This window comes from Procambarus clarkii, chromosome 56 (genome assembly GCF_040958095.1).
Source record: "Procambarus clarkii isolate CNS0578487 chromosome 56, FALCON_Pclarkii_2.0, whole genome shotgun sequence".
NCBI classification, from domain to species: Eukaryota; Metazoa; Arthropoda; class Malacostraca; order Decapoda; family Cambaridae; genus Procambarus; species Procambarus clarkii.
Window position 1 is genome coordinate 14,957,257 of NC_091205.1, and position 26,255 is coordinate 14,983,511.

The 26,255-nt window shown below is 44.9% G+C and overlaps 1 protein-coding gene across 1 annotated transcript in view; it reads right to left on the minus strand.

Moving 5' to 3' along the window:
• The window catches only part of LOC138353086 (uncharacterized), a 35,679-nt gene that overhangs the window by 3,815 nt on the left and 5,609 nt on the right, over positions 1-26,255 (minus strand). Inside the window, exons 10-24 of the mRNA XM_069305746.1 lie at positions 17,012-17,212; positions 16,449-16,578; positions 16,015-16,142; positions 15,628-15,763; positions 14,759-14,844; positions 13,786-13,906; positions 10,695-10,899; positions 10,378-10,537; positions 9,039-9,165; positions 7,931-8,113; positions 7,109-7,236; positions 5,244-5,391; positions 4,008-4,111; positions 3,287-3,461; positions 2,678-2,777 (exon numbers count right to left, since the gene is read on the minus strand). Coding sequence (XP_069161847.1) covers positions 2,678-2,777; positions 3,287-3,461; positions 4,008-4,111; positions 5,244-5,391; positions 7,109-7,236; positions 7,931-8,113; positions 9,039-9,165; positions 10,378-10,537; positions 10,695-10,899; positions 13,786-13,906; positions 14,759-14,844; positions 15,628-15,763; positions 16,015-16,142; positions 16,449-16,578; positions 17,012-17,212 — 2,132 coding nt within the window. The remainder of the gene's footprint in view (positions 1-2,677; positions 2,778-3,286; positions 3,462-4,007; positions 4,112-5,243; positions 5,392-7,108; positions 7,237-7,930; positions 8,114-9,038; positions 9,166-10,377; positions 10,538-10,694; positions 10,900-13,785; positions 13,907-14,758; positions 14,845-15,627; positions 15,764-16,014; positions 16,143-16,448; positions 16,579-17,011; positions 17,213-26,255) is intronic.

Sequence of the window (26,255 nt, forward strand, 5' to 3'; positions counted from 1 at the left end):
AAAAAAATGAATGAGAAGAATAAATGACAAGACCTGGCATGACTGAAGGCAATGGGGCAACTCATTGATTATGAGTTATACAAAAGGGCACTAAACTTGGCCACTCAGGAATCAGATCAGCCAAAAGAATTGACAAAATGGAAATTGCCTAAAAGGAAAAACCAAAACAAAGGACTCAGCTGGACCCTGAATAGTTCAGACTAATTAAGCTATAATGGATGATAAAAGGGCAGTAAACACTAAGAGATTATTTTACATCAGTGTCCACACTCGAAAGGTTGGATGACATCCCATCACTCACAGATGTTTGAAGGAGGAGATTTGAATGAATTTAGGGATATACCCATAACATGCAAAATAATTAGAAAGAACATTGACAAACTAAAAGACTCAAAAGCCCCAGGTGTGGATGGAATCCAAGCCAAAGTCGGAAAGGAACTGGCAAAAGAACTATGCCTATCGCTGAAACTACTTTTCACAAAATCTCTGGACCCAGGGGGTAATCCCTCTAGATTTGCAAATGGAAATATGCAAATGTCACCAGTTTTCAAAAAAGGCAGAAAGAGCTCAGCAGAAAACTACTGGCTGATCACTGTCTGATCAGCTTGACATCACACATCTGCAAGCTCATGGAGAGAATCCTCAGGGAGATAATCATTTACCATTTTTCAGCGAACAACCTTGTACAATCGACACAAGAGTTTGTTAAAAACAGATCCTGCCTTAAAAACTCCCACATTTTTGGAAATGGTAACCTGCTACTCAAAGGCCTTCCAGTGGATGTAGTATACATGGATTTTGCTAAAGCTTTTGATAGGTACCATATGAAATACTGGCAAGGAAATTACAGGACCATGAAATAAAATGGTAAAAATTAGAATGGATAAAACACTGGTTGAAGGAAAGAAAACAAAGGGTCATGCTAAATGGAAACTAATGTGAATGGAAAAATGTGATAAGTGGGGTGCCACAGATTCCTTTTGGGGGCATACCCTTTTTGTCATATACTGTACATCAATGACATCGCTGAGGATATTATAAACCACATCAAATTTGCAGATTACAAAGATTTATGGTAAAGTGGGAAATGATAATGATATTGGAGCCTTACAAAGAGATCTACGTGAACTTCACAAATGGTCAGAAGACTGGCAAATGCTTTTTAATATTGACAAATGCAAAACCCTGTATGTGGGGCACAACAACCCAGGTCATGACTACCAAATTAATAGCATTACATTACAGCAGGTTTATGAAGAAAAGAACCTTGGAGTCAAGATCCACCACTCAAAAGTTGAACAAGTGGGTGCAGCAGTCAGAAAAGATAACCAAACTTTTGGGATAATCAAGCATACTTTTGACTATGAGGAAAAGAAGGTAATAGTTCAACTGTATAAATCTCTGGTGTGCCCCCACTTGTATTACTATATCCAAGCATGGAGATCTCTTTCAGAAGGACATAGCTGCTCTGGAGAAGGTACACCACCAGGCAACAAAAGTCATTCAAGAGCAAAGTCATCTCTCATATCAGGAATGCTTGAAGGTCACAGGGCCAACACTGCAAGCCAGGCATGACAGGACAGATATCATTGAAACTTAAAATACTGAACAAGCTAGAGGATGTGGATCTGATTATTTTCTTCAGAAGGTCAGATTTAACACAAACAAGGAGCAATGGTTTCAAGCTCAACAAGCCACAACGTAGGACTGAGAAAAGGAGATGCTTTTTTCACGCACAGGGTTATTACCCATGGAACTGCCTACCTGCCAAAACTGTGCCGAGTTTCAAAATATACCTGGAAAAGATCGTCAAAGCAAATGGAGGGACCTTCGACATTCTGCCGGCTTTCTGTTATCGTTGAGGCCACTAGGGTTAGTGGCCTTCAAGTAAATCGGGTAAATAAGAAAATTAAGATAGCACTACTCTGATTAACAATCTACATTACAGTACAGTGTCATATTTGATTAGTGGAAAAGAATGCAGTATTAGATATATATACAGATATTTAATTGGGACTTTCTACCATTAATATTGACCACCAGTTAATGACTATTTGGTAGTCATAATCAAGTGTATCTCTTCCTTAATAATCTCAACACTTAAAATGCTCCAGCTGCATTAACTAATGGCATTTATTTTTACAGGGCAGCCACTGATTACAAACATGAATAATTAGTTGTGAAGTGGTAAGGAACAGTAGCACTTGACTCCCAACTAGCAGAGAAACTGGTGCCAAGTTTGTATTAAACGGTTTCTAAAATCTAAATTAAACATTTTACTAGCCTTGCTACTTGATCAAAGTTACAAAAATATTTCTAACTATTCAATACTGTACAGTCAACAATACACAATACCACTATAAAGATAAATACAGGTATCTGATTTTACAAAAACAAATATTTTAAGTTAATGATTTATTTCACCCTTCCCCTAATAACTAGAAAACACAAGCCGACATTAATAACACCAAGTAGCCAGTGTAGACGACATCATATAACTTCATGATTGCAATTAAAAATCACCAACTAGTCACTACAGCAGACCTATAATCAACTTTTTAATACTGTACTGTACAGCTATATTGCATCCTAAATGATCTCTTTAACCACTTTAATATTTTTATAACAGACAATGCTTTATATCCAGTCTGGTTTACTGCTTACTGATAATACTTACTCTTTGACACAGTTTGCTCTGTCCAGAGGGTTGTCCCATGCCAGTTCAACCCAGCTGGTCGTTTGGTTGTTGACGTGTAAATTCTCCGGAGCTCCGGGTGCTGTAGGGAGACACCACACACACGCATCACAAATGCCATCAACCGGTCTCGACATCATATACGTCGACATACATCATATATATCTTATCTTCCTACTACATGCAGGTACCAACTTGAAAGCTTTTTATTTCCCTGTACAGTATTTACATTATATATACTGTATATATAATGAGCCATACAGTAAAGTTCCAAGATCAGAAAAATTGTAAATCAGAACACATTAAATAGGTTATTCACCAATTCCTTTGTCTCTCTTACAAAATTAAGAATATAATGCACTTCAGCATCTGAACAGGTATTTTTCAATGTAAAAATTAAGTTACCTATAATAAATTGGTTGTTACTGAAATATTGCTGTATTAAAGTGACTATAATCTAAATTACTAATTATTATGGTTATATCAACATTTTATTAAACATTGTTTAGTCATCCTCTTAGTCATATGGGATATCAGAGCAAGATGAACAAACTTAACAATATAATTCCCCTTAATACACATCAATCATACCAGCATCATCCGTGTTGGTGTCGAAGGTAAGCGGGTCACTGGGGAGTCCTAAGAGAGATACAGAGGTTATAGTGACGTGGTAGACAGTACAGGCCTCCAGACTTTCCATGGTGTAGCTGTTTATGGTGGAAATCACGCAATGATCTTCTGTTGCCCCAATCATAGTGAAGCAAATCTGCAATACACATCATTGTGAACCACAAATCCTTACAAGCAATCTATAAAACATTGTCACTGGCTTTTGAGAACCATTGCATTTGTCAACTAGTCTTCATTATTTCTCATCATAAAAGAATAATTTTCATGTAGGTTTCTACACATGACAATGACTAAGTAGCATTACACTTTCCTCTAGACATGTCATTTTATAACAAAATCAAGTTTCTCAATCTAACTACTGATACAATGATATTACTATTAAGTTTTATGTACTGTATCAAAATAAAAAATAACAAATTATTACATCTTTCAATATTCTTGTGATTATTTTTGTTTTTATTATAGAAATTTATGATACAGTATTTGAGAATATTTATAAGCAAACACAGGCTGAGAAAAAATTTATTGCAAATATTTAAACTCCCTGTAACAAATCGGCCAAATTCACACATTAATTTGTTGCCATTTAATACGTTGTATGAAGACAAAATTCTCATGGTTCTAGACATAAATAAGGAGGAGAGATGCTTGAAAGAAGTAAAGCCACAAGTAAGGTACTTGCCTCATAATGCTGAAAGCAGTTCTTATTGACAGGTTCACTCCATGTGATGGTGGTAGAGGTAGTGGAAATATATTCAGTTTTGGGGTCGGTGGGGGCTCCAGGAACTGTTCAGGAGCAGAAATTCAGTAGGAGTCATGCGGAAGATACAAAGCCGCTCACTTGGTACTCCCAAGCTAGCGTCCTAAACCACCATGCCACGACAAGATAAAAGCTATACAACCTGGGATTCCACCGAATCCTCTAGAATTCCTGAGGTTACAACTAAAGCCCAATTAGGGTGTTAAGCATTGCCCCTAGGCACTCTGGCTAATGGTCCAGTAGTTCTCCTCCAATGCTTCTCGTATTTTCATTGTGCATTTGACATCACAATGTGATTTCATTATATATGTGCTCATGAGCTTGCACAAGAAATGCCAACTCAAAGACTATTTGTGGAAAGCCCCGTCTGCTCCCTGAAGCTATCCGAACTGATATAGTGCTATATTAGTTGGGGTCATCAGTCACTTGAGTTCTTAAGCCTACCAGAGACCACAAGCCAGAACCTGCCCCCCCCCCCCCCCTAAGAGGGGCACAGGGAGCAATGGCCTATGAGCACTTCTGGTTCGTGGTCTATGGTAAACTTAAGGACTGACTGATGACCAAGTAATATAGCACTATATCAGTTCTAATAACCTCAGGGAGCCTCCAGGGCTTACCCAGAAACTGGCATTTCATGACATTCAACGCTGCATTTTCCTAGATAAAAACCCGATGCACATATTAGACGATAGTGAACCTTCATTAGTTTTTTTTCATTACAATGTCCTGTATAAATACAAGATATATTGTTTTACATTAAAATCTCTAACATTAAAACTGGATATTGCCCAGCCAAAGTCTTAGTATTAAGCTGCAAATGTTTTCATGACTAATCTTATGCTGATTAATACATAATAATGTTTACCATAATGAATCTGTAACAAAAGCTTAGTACATGAACACTGGGATTCTACTGTTAATATACAATTAATGTGGAGTTTTAACAAGAGAAACTAAATTGGAAATTATCAGTTCAACAACACTAAAATGTGAAAATAACAGAGGTTGTCTAGCACTTTACATACACCAGTACATATACTTGGAGCAGGTGAACAGATAACCTGTTATCAGAATGCTAAGTTGCACAAATAATATCTTTTTAAGGAGATATTTAATGACAAAATTAATTTCACATCAAGAATGTGTGCTAGTACTGACCATCTCCGAGTGTGGTTGCCTCTGTGTTGAGAACGGCGCCCTCGACTAGAGAGTCTAGCAAGTAATATGGTGTTAAGGAGAATGTTTGCAGCATGCATGGATTCAGGTAGGTTACATTCTTCCAACACACCAGCTCCTTACATCGCGACTGATGAAGTTCCATTACCATGATTACTAAACAATTTAATTATTCCTAATAAATATTTACCATAAATTATATAATTATATATACCAGTATATACTGTATATACACACAGATATGTATGTCTATATAGATATATATATAACTGAAAACTCACACCCCAGAAGTGACTCGAACCCATACTCCCAGAAGCAACGCAACTGGTATGTACAAGATGCCTTAATCCACTTGACCATCACGACCGGACATAATGAGGTGATAGCCGAGGCTATTTGAACCACCCCACCGCCGGCACTCGGATAGTTATCTTGGGCATAGCATTTTACCAAATCACCTCATTCTTTGGGGCACACGTGAGGAACACAAATGCGAACAAGCCTGAATGGTCCCCAGGACAATATGCAACTGAAAACTCACACCCCAGAAGTGACTCGAACCCATACTCCCAGAAGCAACGCAACTGGTATGTACAAGACGCCTTAATCCACTTGACCATCACGACCGGACATAATGAGGTGATAGCCGAGGCTATTTGAACCACCCCACCGCCGGCACTCGGATAGTTATCTTGGGCATAGCATTTTACCAAATCACCTCATTCTTTGGGGCACACGTGAGGAACACAAATGCGAACAAGCCTGAATGGTCCCCAGGACAATATGCAACTGAAAACTCACACCCCAGAAGTGACTCGAACCCATACTCCCAGAAGCAACGCAACTGGTATGTACAAGACGCCTTAATCCACTTGACCATCACGACCGGACATAATGAGAGGGACCATTCAGGCTTGTTCGCATTTGTGTTCCTCACGTGTGCCCCAAAGAATGAGGTGATTTGGTAAAATGCTATGCCCAAGATAACTATCCGAGTGCCGGCGGTGGGGTGGTTCAAATAGCCTCGGCTATCACCTCATTATGTCCGGTCGTGATGGTCAAGTGGATTAAGGCGTCTTGTACATACCAGTTGCGTTGCTTCTGGGAGTATGGGTTCGAGTCACTTCTGGGGTGTGAGTTTTCAGTTGCATATTGTCCTGGGGACCATTCAGGCTTGTTCGCAGATATATATATATATATATACACACACACACACAGGTGTGTGTGTCTGTGTGTGTTTATGTATAAACACACACAGAGGAACAGTCATGATCACAGAACACAGGAAGAGTCATGACCTGCCAATGGGAGCGTCCTCTGGGGTCTTCAGCATCTCCAGGTCGAGCCCATGAATTTGTAGCTAGAATCTTTAAAACCACATGCTATTAATTGGCTCCCAGAACTGAAGGGCAAGCACTATGAGGAGAGGTTAGAGGCATTAAATATGCCAAAACTAGAAGACGGAAGAAAAAGAGGCGATATGATGACTACGTACAAAATAGTAACAGGAATTGATAAAATCGATAGAGAAGATTTCCCGAGACCTGGAACTTCAAGAACAAGAGGTCATAGATTGAAACTAACTAAACAAAGATGCCGAAGAAATACAGTACAAGAAAATTCACTTTCGCAAACAGAGTGGTAGACAGTTGGAACAAGTTAAGTGAAAAGGTGGGAGGCCAAAACCGTCAGTAGCTTCAAAGTGTTATATGACAGTGTTGGGAAGACGGGACACCACGAGCGTAGCTCTCATCCTGTAACTACACTTGGGTAATTACACACACACACACACACACACACACACACACGTGTATGTATGCCTAGTACAATATATAATATATACATACCTCCTCAACAAAGTCGTCATTAATATTGATGATGTACTTCGAGAGATCTTTAGGAACGTCGCTCATGTTCCATCTGAGATAAACCCAAGTATAGCCCACAGACTCTGCCACGAACTCTATCACAGATCCTGGTGAAATATGTACATTAATGTTGAGGGTAGCAACAGCAGGAGCATTAATGTTGAGGGTAGCAACAGCAGGAGCATTAATGTTGAGGGTAGCAACAGCAGGAGCATTAATGTTGAGGGTAGCAACAGCAGGAGCATTAATGTAGTGATAGCTGCAACAACTGTAGTTGTTGCAGTTGAAGTTGTTAAATGCTCAGTTAAAATGAATAATCTAAATTACTTCTCTTCAGTCCCTTAGTGTGTTGGTAAAGGTGTAAGTGATGTCAAAAAGTGTTCTTTTGTTTGGCCAACTGGGTCAAGTGGTTGTAACCACTTGACCCAGTTGGTCAAACCATAGACCTCACTAATAAGCCCCTTTAGTAAGCTAGTGGAAGAATACTTCCATAAAATTCCTGAACCCATAATGTGCATCATACATTTTCTCTACTGCTCACATAATGAGCATGGTCTAAATTATAAACTACAGAAACTAGTTAACAAAAATTAGCAGATACTGTACAGTAAATTATTCCTTTGGCAAACCCAACCTTAACTTTAAAAAGATAAAGTAGTTAAGTATTACAACAACTACTCAAGGTACTGGGCATTAGTCTCCTAACTTTCCACCCTGGAGGGATGTATCAGCTAAGACAGACTACCTTAAGACTTTTCTTAGTATGAGGTTGGCAGTGCCTTAAATGATATAATATCTTACCATGGAGTGCTCCCAGATTCCAGTGACATACGCCGATGTTGCCCTGCTGGTCTCGCCCGATGATCTGCACATCCCTGGTACAGCAAGAGGAACTAAAATTGACAGCGATAGGCAGAGTTGTCCCCACGGAGAAGTCATCTACTGTTAAATAATTCTCTGGTCGAGAGTAGATAATGCTTAGACCTGTTGGAAATAAAACAAACACATACTAAAGCTGCACGTGATCGAGTGCAACAAATTTCTGAAGCATAAAATGCAACATCGGTTGCATTTTACAATTAAATATGCCAAAATTAAGTTGGTCTGTTTTCTAACATGCATTCTGATATAAAAATGGAATATTGACATTTTATGATCCAACTAAATTTGTCATAATGTTTGTACATTCAATGCAGCAAGATGAGAAGCATATCCAAAAATAGTTGCTAGCCGAGATTAGATCTCAAAATTTTGTCATAGGGTCAAGCTCTTTAACTAGTTATAGTGCACTGTTGGCACAGGAATAACGGTTATTAATTAATTAAGATCCATATTGTGTGAAATATAATACTGTACTGTATATAATGTTGCTTGGAAACTTTTTCCAACAGCAGTCACTGAATAACAACTCCATAACTTGCACACACAGCAGTGCTGATCAGGATAGTTATCTACACAATTCTACTATCAATAGTCGGCGACTGATAAAATTTGTACGACATGCTAGATTATGTGAAAATCCACAGGAGCCGTGATGAGGATTCGAACCTATGCACTGGGTGTTCCTAGAATCCTCGAGGGTGCAAAAGCATCCCAGGTTGCAATTCTTTTGACTATGTCATGGTGTAGTCGACTACAGTGTATCTGGGAACACCCAGAGCATAGGTTAGAATCCTCATCATGGCTCCTGTGGATTTTCTCATCGACATACAGTATCACGATAATGGGATTTCTGTGACGCTAGATTGTGTAAGGATAGCCAAGAATAGTGTGATCATGCAAATGGTCAGGCCACTACCACTTTTGGATGCATTATGTGCAAATCCTAATATATCATGCCGGATGTCCAAAGTGGTATGGCAAATAGCCGGATTTCCGTGCAAATGATTATGACCGACTTATGACCGACCTGATATGGTGTCCTGCATGATGCCTGTAACGCTCCAAGAGCCATCGCTGCAGGAGCCGGGGGTGCTGTAGTCGGCGCAGGATGGCTCACTGTTGCTGATACACGTTGGCGCTTCACTGTCAAGGTGCTGCACACAATAGTTAAGTCAGACTGGATAATACTGTACAGTAAATGTATAATACTTCAGCAAGTTAATGGTATTTTTAATGGTAATGGTTAATGGATTTCCATACAAACAAGACAGGTTCCTCTTAATATACTGATTAATAATACCGTATATCTTGTAAGGTATAAACAATACATCCGGTGTTTAACTATTGAGTTAGGTTCACATATCTCGGCATGACTATCAAATGGGAAGAGTCAAACCGTAAGACATTGGGCTCCACTGCTGTACAATAAGTATGGTAATTATTAGGAAAAAGCACTATGCTAGTATGACTAATAGCACTTGGAAGGCACGAGGACAAGGAACTGGGATAGAATGTAGGGAAGTAACAGTGCCCAACCACTTGGGCCCATCAGGGATTGAACGCAGACCTGCAAGAACCAAGGCCTCTTGTACTGACGAATCCAAGTGGATGAACCACATTACGGGAACACATTGCAAATCCTTAGATCTGAGAACCTTAGAATGGGACAAATGGAAATTGTCTCAAATCCCTAGACTTGAGACAACTTAGAATGGGACAACCTTAGTACATCTATCGTCTGGCCAGAAGACCACAGACCTTGTTGTAATTCAATCACTGACACCACAGAAGAGTGGTAGTCAAATGACAGATATACATTATAGATGTACCCCTTATTATTATTAAGAAAGTGTACAGTATTACTGTGAAATACTCTTTCACAGTAATTGTTCTCTTACAGTATTTTAATAATAAAAGTCTGAGATAAGCATGAGCCCACTCACTCAAGCCAAATGCTCATGCTAATTTATTCATGACCTGGATCTTCTAAAGCTAAACTTTTTAAAAAATCTTAACATCTTCAAAAAGAACTTGCATAGGAAAGCATGGAATGAAAAAAAAATTAAGAGACTTCAATGTTACCTAATAAAATAATTGCAGATTCTATTTATGCAACAGTTATGGTAAACAGCTACAGAATGAAAAAGTAAAACCTACATACCAAAATACAACGAATGAGATTTACACATTAACGCTCCCTTGATAAAAACTAATGCGCGCACACACCGAGAACATGCAGGCTTATTTCAAAACAAATACAGAGGGAGGGGGGGGGGGCACATGACCACTGTGCACACACATGCAGGTACATTTAACCACATTTAACCAAACACTGTTCTTAATACATATACAATACCAGTACATACATCAGGGAGAACAAGGAAGTAGGCTATGGCAGTGTTGACATTTTCTTGCAGTTCTGAGCTGGCAGTTACAGTAACTGTGCTCACTGTGCCTGCGATGGCAGATGAAGGCACATCGAACAGTACTGTGATGGTGTCAGACCCCATAGAGGGTATAGTTGACCTGCAAGGGAAGTAAATAATGAGTCATACTAAAGAAACTATGATAAAAAGAACTGTCATAAGTCAAGAGTTGCCAAGGCATCTGATACATACATCTTTTAAGTTTAATAAGGGTTCCAGGCAAACCAAAATATTATTTAGAGGTTTACAATACTCACTTCACTGGGCTCCAACTTGAAACGTATTGCAACTCATCAGTAGCAAAGTAGTTAAAGGTGGCTTCAGGACCAAAGTTTTTAACCGAGAAATAGGCTGTGGCTTGCTCCCCAGCACGGGCAGACATCTCTGATGTTTCCAACAGAAGCTCCACAGCACAATTCACTGCCAGTATCATTGATGGGGAGATCCGACTGAAGGGTGTACCTGTTCAAGGAGCCACCATACATAAGCATGTGTTAGTTTATGGCATTACAGTCAGCTCAGACATTGTGGGTTTCTTTCAGTTAAGTTTACATGCGTTACTTCATGTTGAAATGAAGACAAAAAATGTCACATGTATCAGATTATTAAAATCTTAATAAAGTAAAGAATGGAAATATGAAAATATACAAAAAAGAATGACTTGGTTAGAAGAATTCCAGCTGCAGAACAGCTCCCCTGTGCCTGGATAATACAAAAATAGTAAATAATAGTGAAGTAGAGTTTGACAAAATATAACAGCTTTTCAACAATATTATGGAGTCATAAGCAAAAATCTCCTTATTAATTAAAACAGTGTTAGTTTAATACAGACTTTTACAAAAACAGGTTAATCATAATTTCCAAGTTGGAAGAGCAGAGTACACTAAAGTTGTACTCGGTGTGTGAAGTAGATCTCATGAAGGTGTATGAAGAATGTTTCAACACCACAGTAACTCGCTCCCTTCCTCAGACCGTCATTAAATGATTAGGTTTCCTCCTGTTTGTGAGTGCTTCAAGTATTGTACATGTTCAAAGCAAGAATGTTCACAACAAGGTGATCACAGCAGTTGGCACTACTCTCGCAGTGCAAAATGCAGCCTGCTGACTTCGTACTAAGGAGACTTACTTTTTTCTTGGCAAATACGGAATATTAAGTCTGGCTGATTATTTAATTCCTTTTATGGTAAAGCATATGGTCGACTATCCCAGCACATTTAATTTGTTCTGCCTTTTTTCATAAAATTAACATCTTTTCATCAGTAAAGTTAAATATGAAATGCTGTACAATACTCTCTATACCTTGTCTATAACTGCCTTACAAATTTTAATTTGCTACAAAACCAAACATTATTATCTCTTTAATATCAACATAATCTAATGCCAATTGGGATTGGGACACTTTTTCCAAAATTTCCTCGGCAATGAAAATAAAATTTGACCTTGGAAGTAGAAACCCGCACCTGCCCAGGCCTCAGAAAAAGATAGGCTCATATGGCTGGAAAGTTAGAAGAATAAAAAGAGGAATCTGAGAAGCTGAAGGTGGTGAACATTTGTAATGAAGCTCAATGTATTTCACCTATGAGAGATAAAAGAAAGGAAGTGAGGATGCCAAGTAAAATGGAACAAGGATTATAAGAGCAGCAATGAGGTAATAAAGATGAAGGATAGGTTATGACTTTCAGTGAGTAGAGTGTGTGTGTGTGTGGAGCAATGAGTGACATAATATCACAGTTCAAGGTGTTTGTGTAAAATTTAAGTTTGAAAATTGAAAAGGTGGTATTTTTCATTGCTTATGATTCATGTGATTATGGAATAAGAATGTGCTAAAATAGGAACTTAAAACTTAAGTTATAAATAGAGGTAATTATTGCCAGGAATAAGTTACACGGCAATTTTTTTTACCTATTTTCGTGTCCTAAGAAATCATACAACACTCCAAATACAGCAGTATAGAAATATAATGGTTAATAATTACCTTTTCTGTTCAAAGTTTAAAAACAAAAAGGTATGAACGCTACTGTCATTTTAAAAGTAGTTTAAATGTCTCTATATATACTCAAATTGTAAACAAAATAACAAGCTCCTTGTTCACATTAACTTCATTCTTAACAATAAATGAATTTCATTATCAGGTTTGTTATGATTATACTGTACAGTATATGGGTTTTGTTATGATTACGATTGTTAAGATTGTGTGAATCAGAATGGAAAATGTCATACGTAGGGTGCCACAAGGATCCATTTTTGTGACCTACCCTTTTTGTCATTTACAACATTGACAAGCGAGAATATTACAAACCACATCATCAAATTTGTAGACGACACAGATTTATGGTGAAGTGGGAAATGATGATATTGAAGCCTTACAAAGATATCTACATAAACTCTACAAATGGTCAGAAGACTGGCAAATGCTTTTAAATATCGACAAATGTATGACCTTGCAAGTGGGACATAACCCACGCCAGGACTACCAAATTAATAGCATTATAGCAGATTGATGAAGAAAGGGACCTTAAGTCAAGATCCACCACTCATTAAAAGTTACACAACAGGTGGGTGCAGCAGTTAGAAAAGCTAACCAAACTTTTGGGATACAAGTACATTTGACTGAGGAAAAGAAGGTAATGGTTCAACTGTATAAATCTCTGGTATGCCGCCACTTAGATTACTGTATCCAAGCATGGAGTTCTCATTTTCAGGAGGACAGCTGCTCTGGAGAAGGTACAACACCAGTCAGCAAGTCATTCCAGAGCCAAATCATCTCATATCAGGACTGCTTCAAGGGCACAGAGCTAACACTGCAAACCAGGCATGACAGGGCAGATATCATTGAAACTTAAAAATACTGAACAAGTTCGAGGATGTTGGGTTCCAAAATTTTCTTCAGAAGGTCTCTTGTAACAAACAAGGACCAATGGTTTCAAGCCCAACAAGCCACAATGTAGGACTGAGAACAGAAGATGGTTTTTCAACCACAGGGTTATTAACATATGTAATCGCCTACTCGCCGAAGTCGCAACTGCCAAAACTGTGCCGAATTTCAAAATATACCTGGAAAAGATCAAGGCAAATGAGGGGAACTTCGACAAGTCGCCGACTTCCCGTCCTCATTTAGGCCACTAGGGTTTGTAGCCCTCGGGTAAAATCAGATAAATCAGGTAATATTGTCTGCTATAAGATTTCTTCATCAGATAACTGATAATTGATTAAAATATCTAGCTTTTATATGCAGAAATTTACAGTATTTCTGAATGAAAGCTAAAAGCAATATTATATATATATTACACATACTATATACAGTATTATATATTTGTATTAATTTGTAATAAAGTTCAATCTACATACCAGTTTGAAGGAAGCCATTCACCTGGACGAAGAAAGGCACAGCCGGGAGTTTTTCACTGAGAATGTAAAAATGTTCATCCACGTCCTCGGCATACTCCATTGTCGAGAACAATCCTCCAGCCTAGAGGAAACCAACTCAGATCAATACAGTATCTAATAAAGAAGATTTGTGTCTATCCAAGGTTAGAGGATAGACACTTGGGCCTAATCTTATTAAACTTCGTAGGTTGAAAATGGGTGTTGTAAGACTGTCATAGGAGGGTTGGAGTTAGCCCCCCCAATTCTTCCCTTTAACCCTTAAAGTGCGCATCACGTCATATTACGTGTTGGACGTTGTTCCAGTCAACTGCGCATCACGTCATATAATGTGTTGGAGTACTACGCAAGATTTAAGGGGATGTGGGCCCCCCCCATTTAAGTTGGTGGAGATGAAATGCTCAGGGCTGAGCCCATAGTTATTAATTTGTTAATTATACAGAATCAAGAGGAACAGAGCATACAGAGTGGGGCAGGGCATTATGGTGATATGAATGAGGTATACCAATGGATGAAAGGCATAAACACATGGAGTTTTCCTTAAATAAATACATTTAATGATTATATTTGTAAATATTGCATCGGTGGTAGTCTGTTTCACAGGTTTCATCGGTAACCTGTGAAACCCCTGCCAGTTATCATCACTGAGGTAAATAACTTGGCAAGTCTAAAAATGGGGTGATGGGTAGGTTCCTGCCTCGCATGGGCCAGGAGGTTTACTGATATGCCCTTTTATTTTTTGTTTGAGAAAACGCAAATTGAGAATTATTACCTAATGTGTTGAATAGAAATAGAAATAATGAAAGTTTACTGTTAAAAATCTTAAATTAAGAAGGTTATAAATGATAATTAAAATAATAATTCAGACTGCAAGAATACATTATATATCAGGAACGTAACAAAAATTAAGAGGAAGAAGGAGAAGAGCCATGCATACCTCATCTATGAGCTGTAGGGATGTGACACTGCTGACCAGAGACTCTAGGTATCCCACCAGCGTCACCTCGATGTAGTATGCCACACCTGTCAATACAACACCTCGATGTAGTATGCCACGCCTGTCAATACAGCGCCTCGACTACAACACAACAGGTACACACATCATGAAAGGAGGCGAGTCAGGTAATGCCATATACTGTACTCCATCATAAATCAGGTTATGATTGGCAAAAAAGAAAAAAGAAATATGTCAAGGAAATGTATTGATTTGGTCTTAAAGATCAATAAATACCACTTAACATGAATTGTTACAAAGAACAAAAACAGTGAAATTGGCCTTTGCGGGGCCAGTCCAATTATTGTCAATTATAGATTTATGGAGTCTATTTTTGAAACCAAGTGCTAGCTCAATTGGCACTAGCTTCACTGTTGGGTAGCCTACTATAGCTTCATACCAGTGACACTATAGTAGCCCTCCTAGCAGTAACACTATAGTATGCAGACGATGAGTCACAATAACGTGACTGAAGTATGTTGACCAGACCACACACTAGAAGGTGAAGGGACGACGTCGTTTCGGTCAGCCCTGGACCAATCTCAAGTCGATTGTGTCAAGTCGATCCCTTGACCTTGTAGTGTGTGGTTTGGTCAGCACTATAGTAGGCTTCCTAGCAGTAACACTATAGTAGCCCTTCTAGCAGTGACGCTGTAGTAGACTACCTAGCAGCGACGACACTATAATAGGCTACCTAGCAGTTGGTCGCAGGTTCTTTGCAAACCTTATTCCTCTGACATGTAGGAGCACACCATTATACAAGAAGCAGTGTTCTCATGACCAAGTAACCCGAGGCGGACCCGAACACCTACCAGTGATAGGCTGGCCCATGATCAGACGGTATGTGGGCCTGGGCGGTTCAGTCACCAGGTCACAGAACTCTGACAGGAAGGAGAGTGTCGAGGAACCGCTGATTGCCAGGCTGTAGTCTGTCGTACCTCCATCCGCCTGTCGAGGCGAGACTATTCATTACCTTTAACATACTTAACTTTTGAAATTATGGCAAATAAATCCTAGGAGGAGATGGAGAATTATTATTTCTTTAGCAATGCTGTAAACGTCTAAGGCAAATCTGAAGATGATAATATAGTTTCTCAAGTCTCTTATGGCATAGTGCGGCAATAACTGGCGTGTTTACTAAGATTGCTTCTTATATAGGAGCTATACATATTTTAGCTCATCGCCTAAAAATGGCTTACCTCCAGAGTCCACTGGCCGATGGACTGGTTGGAAAACGTAATGGATTTAAGTTCGTTTGTGTGAGAGACCACGTGAACCCCAGTAGTGGCCTCCAGCTCCTCCTCGTTGGTCAGGTCAAAAGTTACTCCTGTGTGAAACATCTTTCAAATAATTTATGAACTTGAAATACAGTAGCATCATTTCTTCGGGTGGCTGGGACCATACTCCGGTCCGCAAGCCACCGGAGCTTTACTTTATCTTCAAAAAATAGAACATTTTCCATCATTAGGAATCTAACAAGGAATAGAGCCCTTGGATTACAGAACGATAACCACTCTGCCAACCTGCTGAATATAACATCGATCAATGCAGGTTCGCCAGGAAAACACGAGAACCAAATATTTATTTATTTATATATTGATTTATTCCGGAACATAGAACACCACCCACTCACCAGACGTATGTGAGAGCACGGCAACGGTGACGTCGCCTGAGATTGTGACAGTGAAGTTACTGACGGAGTCGTCGACAGGGAAGGGAACCACCTGCAGCCCCCGTACGCTGCTGCGCATGCTCAGACTCGCCTGTCCACGCCAGAAAATAAGGGTATTACAGTATTTTTTTTTTATATATACACAAGTTACTTATATATACAAGACTTTTATACATATGCAGGGTAAACCATTACCCTGGTGATGGGTAATGGATGCGCCCCTAGTAATAACTACTCTACAATCTTCCCAGCAGATTGTATTCACCATCCTAGTTTATGTCCACATTTGAATACCTTAACATTTCTTCTTCATCTGTGGAGACTTGTACATTTCTGTATTTCTATCTGTCATTGAAAATCTATCTTTGCATCTCTCAACGCATCTGTCTTGACATATCTTCTCTCTCTACTCATCTTGCTTGATACACTTCTCTGTCTGTCTGTCTCTCCCCGTATTTTACCTCCCTCCCTCGCTCTCTCTCTATTTTACCATGAACTTTGTCTCTTCCATCCTCGCTTCTCACCTGACTTTCCTCAACGCCATCCTGCATAATCCCCAAAATTTCGTCCACGTCGAACTTGTTGATCTCGATAAAGGCCCCTCCGGTGATGGCTGCCAGGTACTCGTACTCCGCCACCTCCGAGAAGACGTAGTCCCCGTTGCAGGAGCCCAGCGACCCTTCCTCTGCTCTCGATCCGTTATTGTAGCTGTATATAATGGTTATCTGGGGAGTCAGTCAAGGGTTTAAGTCACTTTCGGAACATGTCAAGGATTATATTGTTATGTGGACTCATAAGTTCTTTATCTCTCGCACCAAGAACGGTCGAGGGCCACAGGGTTAACACTGCAAACCAGGCATGATACCAGGATCTCATCAAAACTTAAAACACTAAACAATTTGGTGGATGTTTATCAGGAAAATTTTATCTGAAGGTCAAATGTAACGGTAAAAAAACAAGGAGCAAGCGTTTCAAGCTAGACAAGCCACAATGTAGGCCTGAGGACAGGAGATGCTTTTTCACTCACAGGGTTATAAATCCATGGAACCGCCTACTCGCCGAAGCCGTAAATGCCAAAAGACTGTTCAATTTCAAAATCCAACTAGAAAAGATTATCAAGCCAAGAAGGGGGGGGGGGGATTTCGACAAGCCGCTGGCTTCCTATCCTCGTCTAGGCTACTAGTGTTGGCGACTCTCGGGTAAATTCGGGTAAACGCGGCAACCCTCCAGGCCTCACATTTGTATAATGTAGAGTAAGTCACAAGAATGTTGGAGATAAATAACCCAACAAGAAATATGATGAAATTGACTTTGCTTCAATCCGTCCCGGACCCTTACCAAGTAGCGTCCCAGACCCTTACCACGTACCCTTACCAAGTAGCGTCCCAGACCCTTACCAAGTAGCGTCCCAAACCCTTACCAAGTAGCGTCCCGGACCCTTACCAAGTAGCGTCCCGGACCCTTACCAAGTAGCGTCCCAGACCCTTACCAAGTAGCGTCCCAGACCCTTACCAAGTAGCGTCCCGGACCCTTACCAAGTAGCGTCCCGGACCCTTACCAAGTAGCGTCCCGGACCCTTACCAAGTAGGGTCCCAGACCCTTACCAAGTAGCGTCCCGGACCCTTACCAAGTAGCGTCCCAGACCCTTACCAAGTAGCGTCCCAGACCCCTTACCAAGTAGCGTCCCGGACCCTTACCAAGTAGCGTCCCGGACCCTTACCAAGTAGCGTCCCGGACCCTTACCAAGTAGCGTCCCGGACCCTTACCAAGTAGCGTCCCAGGCCCTTACCACGTACCCTTACCAAGTAGCGTCCCAGACCCTTACCACGGACCCTTACCAAGTAGCGTCCCAGACCCTTACCACGTACCCTTACCAAGTAGCGTCCCAGACCCTTACCACGGACCCTTACCAAGTAGCGTCCCAGACCCTTACCACGTACCCTTACCAAGTAGCGTCCCAGACCCTTACCACGTACCCTTACCAAGTAGCGTCCCAGACCCTTACCACGTACCCTTACCAAGTAGCGTCCCAGACCCTTACCACGTACCCTTACCAAGTAGCGTCACAGACCCTTACCACGTACCCTTACCAAGTAGCGTCCCAGACCCTTACCACGTACCCTTACCAAGTAGCGTCCCAGACCCTTACCACGTACCCTTACCAAGTAGCGTCCCAGACCCTTACCACGTACCCTTACCAAGTAGCGTCACAGACCCTTACCACGTACCCTTACCAAGTAGCGTCCCAGACCCTTACCAAGTAGCGTCCCAGACCCTTACCACGTACCCTTACCAAGTAGCGTCCCAGACCCTTACCAAGTACGTCCCAGACCCTTACCACGTACCCTTACCAAGTAGCGTCCCAGACCCTTACCAAGTAGCGTCCCAGACCCTTACCAAGTAGCGTCCCGGACCCTTACCAAGTAGCGTCCCAGACCCCTTACCACGGACCCTTACCAAGTACCGTCCCAGACCCTTACCAAGTAGCGTCCCGGACCCTTACCAAGTAGCGTCCTAGACCCCTTACCACGGACCCTTACCATGTAGCGTCCCAGACCCTTACCAAGTAGCGTCCTAGACCCTTACCACGGACCCTTACCATGAAGCGTCCCGGAACCTTACCAAGTAGCGTCCCAGACCCCTTACCACGGACCCTTACCAAGTAGCGTCCCAGACCCCTTACCACGGACCCTTACCAAGTAGCGTCCCAGACCCCTTACCACGGACCCTTACCAAGTAGCGTCCCAGACCCCTTACCACGGACCCTTACCAAGTAGCGTCCCAAACCCTTACCAAGTAGCGTCCCAGACCCTTACCAAGTAGCGTCCCAGACCCTTACCAAGTAGCGTCCCAGACCCTTACCAAGCAGCGTCCCAGACCCTTACCAAGTAGCGTCCCAGACCCCTACCAAGTAGCGTCCCAGACCCCTTACCACGGACCCTTACCAAGTACCGTCCCAGACCCTTACCAAGTAGCGTTCCAGACCCTTACCACGGACCCTTACCAAGTAGCGTCCCAGACCCTTACCAAGTAGCGTCCCAGACCCTTACCACGGACCCTTACCAAGTAGCGTCCCAAACCCTTACCAAGTAGCGTCCCGTACCCTTACCAAGTAGCGTCCCAGACCCTTACCAAGTAGCGTCCCAGACCCTTACCAAGTAGCGTCCCAGACCCTTACCAAGTAGCGTCCCAGACCCTTACCAAGTAGCGTCCCAGACCCTTACCAAGTAGCGTCCCAGACCCTTGCCAAGTAGCGTCCGAAACCCTTATCAAGTAGCGTCCCAAACCCTTACCAAGTAGTGTCCCGTACCCTTACCAAGTAGCGTCCCAGACCCTTGCCAAGTAGCGTCCCAGACCCTTACCAAGTAGCGTCCCAGACCCTTACCAAGTAGCGTCCCAGACCCTTACCACGGACCCTTACCAAGTAGCGTCCCAGACCCCTTACCAAGTAGCGTCCCGTACCCTTACCAAGTAGCGTCCCAGACCCTTACCAAGTAGCGTCCCAGACCCCTTACCAAGTAGCGTCCCGTACCAAGTAGCGTCCCAGACCCTTACCAAGTAGCGTCCCAGACCCTTACCAAGTAGCGTCCCGTACCCTTACCAAGTAGCGTCCCAGACCCTTGCCAAGTAGCGTCCCAGACCCTTACCAAGTAGCGTCCCAGACCCTTACCAAGTAGCGTCCCAGACCCTTACCAAGTAGCGTCCCAGACCCTTACCAAGTAGCGTCCCAGACCCTTACCAAGTAGCGTCCCAGACCCTTACCAAGTAGCGTCCCAGACCCTTACCACGGACCCTTGCCAAGTAGCGTCCCAGACCCTTACCACGGACCCTTACCAAGTAGCGTCCCAGACCCTTACCACGGACCCTTACCAAGTAGCGTCCCGTACCCTTACCAAGTAGCGTCCCAGACCCTTACCCAGTAGCGTCCCAGACCCTTACCAAGTAGCGTCCCAGACCCTTACCAAGTAGCGTCCCAGACCCTTACCAAGTAGCGTCCCAGACCCTTACCAAGTAGCGTCCCAAACCCTTACCAAGTAGCGTCCCAAACCCTTACCAAGTAGCGTCCCAGACCCTTACCAAGTAGCGTCCCAGACCCTTACCACGGACCCTTACCAAGTAGCGTCCCAGACCCTTACCAAGTAGCGTCCCGTACCCTTACCAAGTAGCGTCCCAGACCCTTACCACGGACCCTTACCAAGTAGCGTCCCGTACCCTTACCAAGTAGCGTCCCAGACCCTTACCAAGTAGCGTCCCAGACCCTTACCAAGTAGCGTCCCAGACCCTTATCAAGTAGCGTCCCAAACCCTTACCAAGTAGCGTCCCGTACCCTTACCCAGTAGCGTCCCGTACCCTTACCAAGTAGCGTCCCAGACCCTAATCAAGTAGCGTCCCAGACCCTAATCAAGTAGCGTCCCAGACCCTAATCAAGTAGCGTCCCAGACCCTTATGTAGCGTCCCAAACCCTTACCAAGTAGCGTCCCAAACCCTTATCAAGTAGCGTCCCGTACCCTTACCAAGTAGCGTCCCGTACCCTTACCAAGTAGCGTCCCAGACCCTTACCACGGACCCTTACCAAGTAGCGTCCCGTACCCTTACCAAGTAGCGTCCCAGACCCTTACCAAGTAGCGTCCCAGACCCTTACCATGTAGCGTCCCAGACCCTTACCAAGCAGCGTCCCAGACCCTTACCAAGTAGCGTCCCAGACCCTTACCAAGTAGCGTCCCAGACCCTTACCAAGTAGCGTCCCAGACCCCTTACCACGGACCCTTACCAAGTAGCGTCCCAGACCCTAACCAAGTAGCGTCCCAGACCCTTACCAAGTAGCGTCCTAGACCCTTACCAAGTAGCGTCCCAGACCCTTATGTAGCGTCCCAAACCCTTACCAAGTAGCGACCCAAACCCTTATCAAGTAGCGTCCCAGACCCTTACCAGGTAGCGTCCCAGACCCCTTACCACGGACCCTTACCAAGTAGCGTCCCAGACCCTTACCACGGACCCTTACCAAGTAGCGTCCCGTAACCTTACCAAGTAGCGTCCCGTACCCTTACCAAGTAGCGTCCCAGACCCTTACCAAGTAGCGTCCCAGACCCTTACCAAGTAGCGTCCCAGACCCTTACCATGTAGCGTCCCAGACCCTTACCAAGCAGCGTCCCAGACCCTTACCAAGCAGCGTCCCAGACCCTTACCAAGTAGCGTCCCAGACCCTTACCAAGTAGCGTCCCAAACCCTTACCAAGTAGCGTCCCAAACCCTTACCAAGTAGCGTCCCAGACCCTTACCAAGCAGCGTCCCAGACCCTTACCAAGTAGCGTCCCAGACCCTTACCAAGTAGCGTCCCAGACCCTTACCAAGTAGCGTCCCAGACCCTAACCAAGTAGCGTCCCAGACCCTTACCAAGTAGCGTCCTAGACCCTTACCAAGTAGCGTCCCAGACCCTTATGTAGCGTCCCAAACCCTTACCAAGTAGCGACCCAAACCCTTATCAAGTAGCGTCCCAGACCCTTACCAGGTAGCGTCCCAGACCCTTACCAAGTAGCGTCCCAGACCCCTTACCACGGACCCTTACCAAGTAGCGTCCCGTACCCTTACCAAGTAGCGTCCCGTACCCTTACCAAGTAGCGTCCCGTACCCTTACCAAGTAGCGTCCCAGACCCTTACCAAGTAGCGTCCCACACCCTTACCACGGACCCTTACCAAGTAGCGTCCCAGACCCTTATCAAGTAGCGTCCCAGTCCCTTACCAAGCAGCGTCCCGTACCCTTCCCAAGTAGCGTCCCAGACCCCATACCACGGACCCTTACCAAGTAGCGTCCCAAACCCTTACCAAGTAGCGTCCCAGATCCCTTACCACGGACCCTTACCAAGTAGCGTCCCAGACCCTTACCAAGTAGCGTCCCAAACCCTTGCCAAGTAGCGTCACAGACCCTTACCAAGTAGCGTCACAGACCCTTACCAAGTAGCGTCAAAGACCCTTATGTAGCGTCCCAAACCCTTACCAAGTAGCGTTCCAGACCCTTACCACGGACCCTTACCAAGTAGCGTCCCAAACCCTTACCAAGTAACGTCCCAGACCCTTACCACGGACCCTTACCAAGTAGCGTCCCAGACCCTTACCAAGTAGCGTCCCGGACCCTTACCAAGTAGCGTCCCAGACCCCTTACCACGGACCCTTGCCAAGTAGCGTCCCAGACCCTTGCCAAGTAGCGTCCCAGACTCTTGCCACGGACCCTTACCAAGTAGCGTCCCAGACCCTTACCAAGTAGCGTCCCAAACCCTTACCAAGTAGCGTCCCGTACCCTTACCAAGTAGCGTCCCAGACCCTTGCCAAGTAGCGTCCCGTACCCTTACCAAGTAGCGTCCCAGACCCTTGCCAAGTAGCGTCCCGTACCCTTACCAAGTAGCGTCCCAGACCCTTACCAAGTAGCGTCCCAGACCCTTACCAAGTAGCGTCCCAGACCCTTACCAAGTAGCGTCCCAGACCCTTACCAAGTAGCGTCCCAGACCCTTGCCAAGTAGCGTCCGAAACCCTTATCAAGTAGCGTCCCAAACCCTTACCAAGTAGTGTCCCGTACCCTTACCAAGTAGCGTCCCAGACCCTTGCCAAGTAGCGTCCCAGACCCTTACCAAGTAGCGTCCCAGACCCTTACCACGGACCCTTACCAAGTAGCGTCCCAGACCCCTTACCAAGTAGCGTCCCGTACCCTTACCAAGTAGCGTCCCAGACCCTTACCAAGTAGCGTCCCAGACCCCTTACCAAGTAGCGTCCCGTACCCTTACCAAGTAGCGTCCCAGACCCTTACCAAGTAGCGTCCCAGACCCTTACCAAGTAGCGTCCCGTACCCTTACCAAGTAGCGTCCCAGACCCTTGCCAAGTAGCGTCCCAGACCCTTACCAAGTAGCGTCCCAGACCCTTACCAAGTAGCGTCCCAGACCCTTACCAAGTAGCGTCCCAGACCCTTACCAAGTAGCGTCCCAGACCCTTACCAAGTAGCGTCCCGTACCCTTACCAAGTAGCGTCCCAGACCCTTACCAAGTAGCGTCCCAGACCCTTACCACGGACCCTTGCCAAGTAGCGTCCCAGACCCTTACCACGGACCCTTACCAAGTAGCGTCCCAGACCCTTACCACGGACCCTTACCAAGTAGCGTCCCGTACCCTTACCAAGTAGCGTCCCAGACCCTTACCCAGTAGCGTCCCAGACCCTTACCAAGTAGCGTCCCAGACCCTTACCAAGTAGCGTCCCAGACCCTTACCAAGTAGCGTCCCAAACCCTTACCAAGTAGCGTCCCAAACCCTTACCAAGTAGCGTCCCAAACCCTTACCAAGTAGCGTCCCAGACCCTTACCAAGTAGCGTCCCAGACCCTTATGTAGCGTCCCAAACCCTTACCAAGTAGCGTCCCGTACCCTTACCAAGTAGCGTCCCAGACCCTTACCACGGACCCTTACCAAGTAGCGTCCCGTACCCTTACCAAGTAGCGTCCCAGACCCTTACCAAGTAGCGTCCCAGACCCTTACCAAGTAGCGTCCCAGACCCTTATCAAGTAGCGTCCCAAACCCTTACCAAGTAGCGTCCCGTACCCTTACCCAGTAGCGTCCCGTACCCTTACCAAGTAGCGTCCCAGACCCTAATCAAGTAGCGTCCCAGACCCTAATCAAGTAGCGTCCCAGACCCTTATGTAGCGTCCCAAACCCTTACCAAGTAGCGTCCCAAACCCTTATCAAGTAGCGTCCCGTACCCTTACCAAGTAGCGTCCCGTACCCTTACCAAGTAGCGTCCCGTACCCTTACCGCGGACCCTTACCAAGTAGCGTCCCGTACCCTTACCAAGTAGCGTCCCAGACCCTTACCAAGTAGCGTCCCAGACCCTTACCATGTAGCGTCCCAGACCCTTACCAAGCAGCGTCCCAGACCCTTACCAAGTAGCGTCCCAGACCCTTACCAAGTAGCGTCCCAGACCCTTACCAAGTAGCGTCCCAGACCCTTACCAAGTAGCGTCCCAGACCCCTTACCACGGACCCTTACCAAGTAGCGTCCCAGACCCTAACCAAGTAGCGTCCCAGACCCTTACCAAGTAGCGTCCTAGACCCTTACCAAGTAGCGTCCCAGACCCTTATGTAGCGTCCCAAACCCTTACCAAGTAGCGACCCAAACCCTTATCAAGTAGCGTCCCAGACCCTTACCAGGTAGCGTCCCAGACCCCTTACCACGGACCCTTACCAAGTAGCGTCCCAGACCCTTACCAAGGACCCTTACCAAGTAGCGTCCCAGACCCTTACCAAGTTGCGTCCCAGACCCTTACCACGGACCCTTACCAAGTAGCGTCCCGTAACCTTACCAAGTAGCGTCCCGTACCCTTACCAAGTAGCGTCCCAGACCCTTACCAAGTAGCGTCCCAGACCCTTACCAAGTAGCGTCCCAGACCCTTACCAAGTAGCGTCCCAGACCCTTACCAAGCAGCGTCCCAGACCCTTACCAAGTAGCGTCCCAGACCCTTACCAAGTAGCGTCCCAAACCCTTACCAAGTAGCGTCCCAAACCCTTACCAAGTAGCGTCCCAAACCCTTACCAAGTAGCGTCCCAGACCCTTACCAAGTAGCGTCCCAGACCCTTACCAAGTAGCGTCCCAGACCCTAACCAAGTAGCGTCCCAGACCCTTACCAAGTAGCGTCCTAGACCCTTACCAAGTAGCGTCCCAGACCCTTATGTAGCGTCCCAAACCCTTACCAAGTAGCGACCCAAACCCTTATCAAGTAGCGTCCCAGACCCTTACCAGGTAGCGTCCCAGACCCTTACCAAGTAGCGTCCCAGACCCCTTACCACGGACCCTTACCAAGTAGCGTCCCGTACCCTTACCAAGTAGCGTCCCGTACCCTTACCAAGTAGCGTCCCGTACCCTTACCAAGTAGCGTCCCAGACCCTTACCAAGTAGCGTCCCAGACCCTTACCAAGTAGCGTCCCACACCCTTACCACGGACCCTTACCAAGTAGCGTCCCAGACCCTTATCAAGTAGCGTCCCAGACCCTTACCAAGCAGCGTCCCGTACCCTTCCCAAGTAGCGTCCCAGACCCCATACCACGGACCCTTACCAAGTAGCGTCCCAAACCCTTACCAAGTAGCATCCCAGATCCCTTACCACGGACCCTTACCAAGTAGCGTCCCAGACCCTTACCAAGTAGCGTCCCAAACCCTTGCCAAGTAGCGTCACAGACCCTTACCAAGTAGCGTCACAGACCCTTACCAAGTAGCGTCAAAGACCCTTATGTAGCGTCCCAAACCCTTACCAAGTAGCGTTCCAGACCCTTACCACGGACCCTTACCAAGTAGCGTCCCAAACCCTTACCAAGTAACGTCCCAGACCCTTACCACGGACCCTTACCAAGTAGCGTCCCAGACCCTTACCAAGTAGCGTCCCGGACCCTTACCAAGTAGCGTCCCAGACCCCTTACCACGGACCCTTGCCAAGTAGCGTCCCAGACCCTTGCCAAGTAGCGTCCCAGACTCTTGCCACGGACCCTTACCAAGTAGCGTCCCAGACCCTTACCAAGTAGCGTCCCAAACCCTTAACAAGTAGCGTCCCAAACCCTTAACAAGTAGCGTCCCAAACCCTTAACAAGTAGCGTCCCAGACCCCTTACCACGGACCCTTACCAAGTAGCGTCCCGTACCCTTACCAGTAGCGTCCCAGACCCTTGCCAAGTAGCGTCCCAGATCCCTTACCACGGACCCTTACCAAGTAGCGTCCCAGACCCTTACCACGGACCCTTACCAAG